We start from the raw sequence: 4,120 nt of genomic DNA, 5'->3' as shown, positions 1-4,120 counted from the left end.
TCAAACTTTTTTTTTTCACTATACTTTTGTTTTTTCTTCAAAATCAAAGTCAAACAGATATTTAAAGAAAAAAATTTAAATGTTTGATTTAAAATATATGATTAAATGGTAACTAAATCTGCCAAAATTGGGAACCTAATTATAGACAACACATATTCCAAAAAAGACCAACCAATCCATGTGTAAAAAGTTATATTTCCTACCCTATATATATTCCAAGAAAAACCTATATACTTATATTATTACATTTGTTTTTGCTTCAAAGTCCAAAATAATGGCTACTACTAGTACTCTTGAAGAATCTTTCAAAGAAAACCCTCAGAGCCTTCAACACATTCTTCCTATAGATTTTCATTCAATCCAAGAAGTTCCAAACTCTCATTTATGGCCTAATATCAATAATTCCCCAATTAGTCATGGTGAAAAAAATCCTAATGTCCCAATAATTGATCTTTTAGCCCCTAATGTTGTGGAACTTATAGGTCATGCATGCAAAACATGGGGGATATTTCAAGTTGTTAATCATGGAGTTTCTTTAAAACTTTTTGATGAAGTTGAATCTCAGGCAAGACGACTTTTTGCCTTGCCAGTAGAACAGAAGGTGAAGGTCATGAGATCGACTACTGGCGCCACCGGATATGGCACAGCTCGAATTACGCCATTTTTCTCAAAGTTCATGTGGCATGAAGGGTTCACCATTATGGATTCACCACTTGATCATGCTAAGGAAGTTTGGCCACATGACTATCAAATTTTTTGGTAAGTACATGGATTGATTTTTTGTGAATGTATATAAAAATGAGTTTAAGTTATACACATTAACGATATTGGCTTGCCAGTAGAACAGAAGGTGAAGGTCATGAGATCGACTACTGGCGCCACCGGATATGGCACAGCTCGAATTACGCCATTTTTCTCAAAGTTCATGTGGCATGAAGGGTTCACCATTATGGATTCACCACTTGATCATGCTAAGGAAGTTTGGCCACATGACTATCAAATTTTTTGGTAAGTACATGGATTGATTTTTTGTGAATGTATATAAAAATGAGTTTAAGTTATACACATTAACGATATTAAAAAATATATTTATATAATCAAGTTATTTAGTAAATAATTCTACGCAACAATTATATTTTTCTCATATTAAACATAAATTTAATTACATAGATAATTTGAGCTAATATTAACGATAAATAATTTGAGACGCTGAAAGTTATAGTATGATTCTTATTATTTGTTCATTTGTTTTGCTCTTTGTAGTGATGTGATGGAAAATTATCAAAAGAAGATGAAAGCTCTATCCTTCCAACTCTGGCTGCTTATCCTGAATTACTTACAACCATCTCAAGAACATTCAATTAAGTCATTTGAATCTACAGGAGCTTTACAATTGAATTCATATCCATGTTGCCCTAACCCTAACCATGCACTAGGGTTAGCTCCTCACACAGATTCATTATTCCTAACAATACTCCATCAAACAAATAACACAAAGGGTCTTCAAATCTTGAAAAAAGACCAAGGATGGACTTCAATTGCTCCAGTTTCCAACGATGCCTTCATTGTTAACGTAGGTGATCTTCTTCATATACTCTCGAATGGGGAATTTCCATCGGTTTATCATCGAGTTCTCATGGATCAAACTAAGCATAGAGTCTCTTTGGCTTATATTTTTGGACCTCAAGTTGATTCTATGATTGTTCCATTAGTTTCTTCTAAGGATAATGTTGGTGTTGTACCAAAATATAGAAATGTGAAGGTGAAAGAGTATCTTGATCTCAAGGCCAAACATCTTGAGAAGGTGTTCTCTATGATTAGATTTTAATTATGTCATAGTATTTTAGTACGTAGTTCAGTTGATTGACTACGTAAACTTTAATTTTGTCGATGAGGGTTTGATTCCCCATCTTGTAGTCTGCTCACCATTTCCCCTTCCCATACCCTAATTTAATAAAATAAAATATGATGTTTTTTCTAGTATCCACTATTTTGAGTAATGTGATCTTTGGCGTAATTCATATATACCATGAAAGTTGTTGGTAGTTTCTAACCAGTTAATTTGTTGAATTTTATAGTTTATATACACTGTTAAAGTGTGCAATCATCTCAGTTAAAACTTGAAGTTCGAAAGAATAATGTTTTTATTTAGTCAATTGTATTTTCAATATGTTCCTCACATACAAATTTATCTTTTTTATGAGTTAAATACACGATCTTTTTTGTAATACTATTAAAGCATGGCAATGAAACTTGAATCCAAGCTTCTTATTTACACTTTCACTATAATAACGTACATGATCATCTCATCTAAAAAAAATAAGCTATTACAAAATTGAATAGTAACATATTCATATATGCTATACCAACTAATTTGAGATTATAATTTATAGTTTAGCCTTGTGAATAACATTACATTAAATCTCATATTTTCCTAATATTTGTTATTTTCTTTTAGAAATATTTATGTCGATAAAAATATAAAGAACCTACCTTTCTTATAAGAAAAATTGGGTCCAAATGAAGGGAATTATGTTCCTATTTTGGAGATTGCTTTAGTTTTTTTTCCCTTTAGAAAAGTATCTTTCAGAGGCATAATTTAGTTCTACAAAACTTATGCCCATAGAACCCACAAAGTTTAGTTCAAAGCTCACAAAATTATGCCTTAAGGGGCATAACTTATTCCTACAGAAAATTTATTGGACAAAGTAAAAGTTCTCTAAATTTATGTCTTACGAAATTAGGTCGTAACTAAAAATATTTTATCTCGTAGTATTTCATAAAATGAGTAGCAAAAATAAAAATTAAAGATCACTAATTAGAAAAAGTTTCTTCTCATCATATTAAAGGAGCGCAACTCTGTATGAGACTCGTACTGCAGAGCAAGGGGAATAAAGCATAAGGTCGCGCGTTAGCACTCCTACAAGAAAAGGGATGCACTAAGGGGCAACGGCTTTTGCGCGCCCTTGCTTCTTGTCGCTTATTTCAAACTCAAGGAAAGTCTTGGTCGATATGAGAGAAACTTAACTCTTTCCTCTTTTGGTTTCATAATTTTTGTTGTAGAAGAATAAGGATTTAAATAATATGCACTATAACAATAACAACAAGTATAACATACCCAGTAAAATCCCATAAGGCAGCTTGAAGTTGTTCTTGGAGGGAGTGGCTCCGCGTTGCAGACCTTCTCCACCAATGGCCAAAAAGTGGCTCCGCGTCATGGAGACACCGCGGACTCTACTGTCTCGAATTTAATTTCCAGAAAACTTGTGGGAACACCTCCGCGTCGCGAACTTGTTTCCTGACGAAATCTGCGAAAATAAAACTGAAGTTGGACTTGTTTAAAAAGGTCCAACTAAGTGAGGGGTAGTTTGGGTACTTTGGGTTATTATTATTTTAAGTGTTTTTAAGTATTTTAAAGGTATTAAAACATTTAAGAGGTATTTATGAATTGATTCTTCCAAAATCAAAACCCCAAAGTTCTTTCTCTCTCTAAAGTTCTCTCAAGTTCAAGGAAGAAGAAGGTGGAGAGCTAGGGTTTCAATTGAGGGCCACCAAATTCCATTGAGATTTCATCAATTGAGGTATGGTGGCTCTTCATCTAGGACTCATCTTCATCCTAGAGTCAATTTCAAAGGATTTTACAATGTTTTCAAAAAGTGACTAAAAGCTTGTTTTTTAATTCTATCAAGGGTTCTTGCATGAAAATGATTTGAAACATTTGGGTGTGGATTAATTGATGTTTGTTTGTGGTTTTTGAATGAAATACTCCATGAACCCTTGTCTTCTACAAAACCCTAAAATTTGCTATGAAGTGGGTCTATTTCTATAAATTCAAAGTTGATGGAATTATGTGTAAAGTGAATGGTATTGATATATCTTGTGTTGTTTAATGTTTATTTATGATTAATTGTTGATAATGGATAATTTAAGGGTGGTAAGACTTATGGGTGAAGTATTGGTGATTTTGGCTATGGCTTTGGATTATGGTAAGAAGGCTTGAACTCTCTTTATTGAATTGATTGTTGTTGGTAGGTTGGATCCACCTTTGGTGGAAGTGTTATATCTTATTCTTGTGTGGTATTATTGTGAATTGTAGCCATGAAGGCATTGGTGAAGTTGT

At 32.9% G+C, this 4,120-nt stretch overlaps 1 protein-coding gene across 1 annotated transcript; it reads left to right on the top strand.

Moving 5' to 3' along the window:
* Positions 1-274: 274 nt before the first annotated feature.
* LOC125839149 (gibberellin 3-beta-dioxygenase 1-like) lies at positions 275-1,828 on the top strand. Its single transcript, XM_049518129.1, has 2 exons — positions 275-759; positions 1,264-1,828. Exons 1-2 carry the CDS (start codon positions 275-277, stop codon positions 1,826-1,828), a joined length of 1,050 nt encoding a protein of 349 aa, XP_049374086.1.
* Positions 1,829-4,120: the final 2,292 nt, after the last annotated feature.

The sequence above is a fragment of the Solanum verrucosum genome, unplaced genomic scaffold (genome assembly GCF_900185275.1).
Source record: "Solanum verrucosum unplaced genomic scaffold, falcon-dt-bn FXZP01000164.1, whole genome shotgun sequence".
NCBI classification, from domain to species: Eukaryota; Viridiplantae; Streptophyta; class Magnoliopsida; order Solanales; family Solanaceae; genus Solanum; species Solanum verrucosum.
This window is presented reverse-complemented; position numbering and strand designations above follow the sequence as displayed.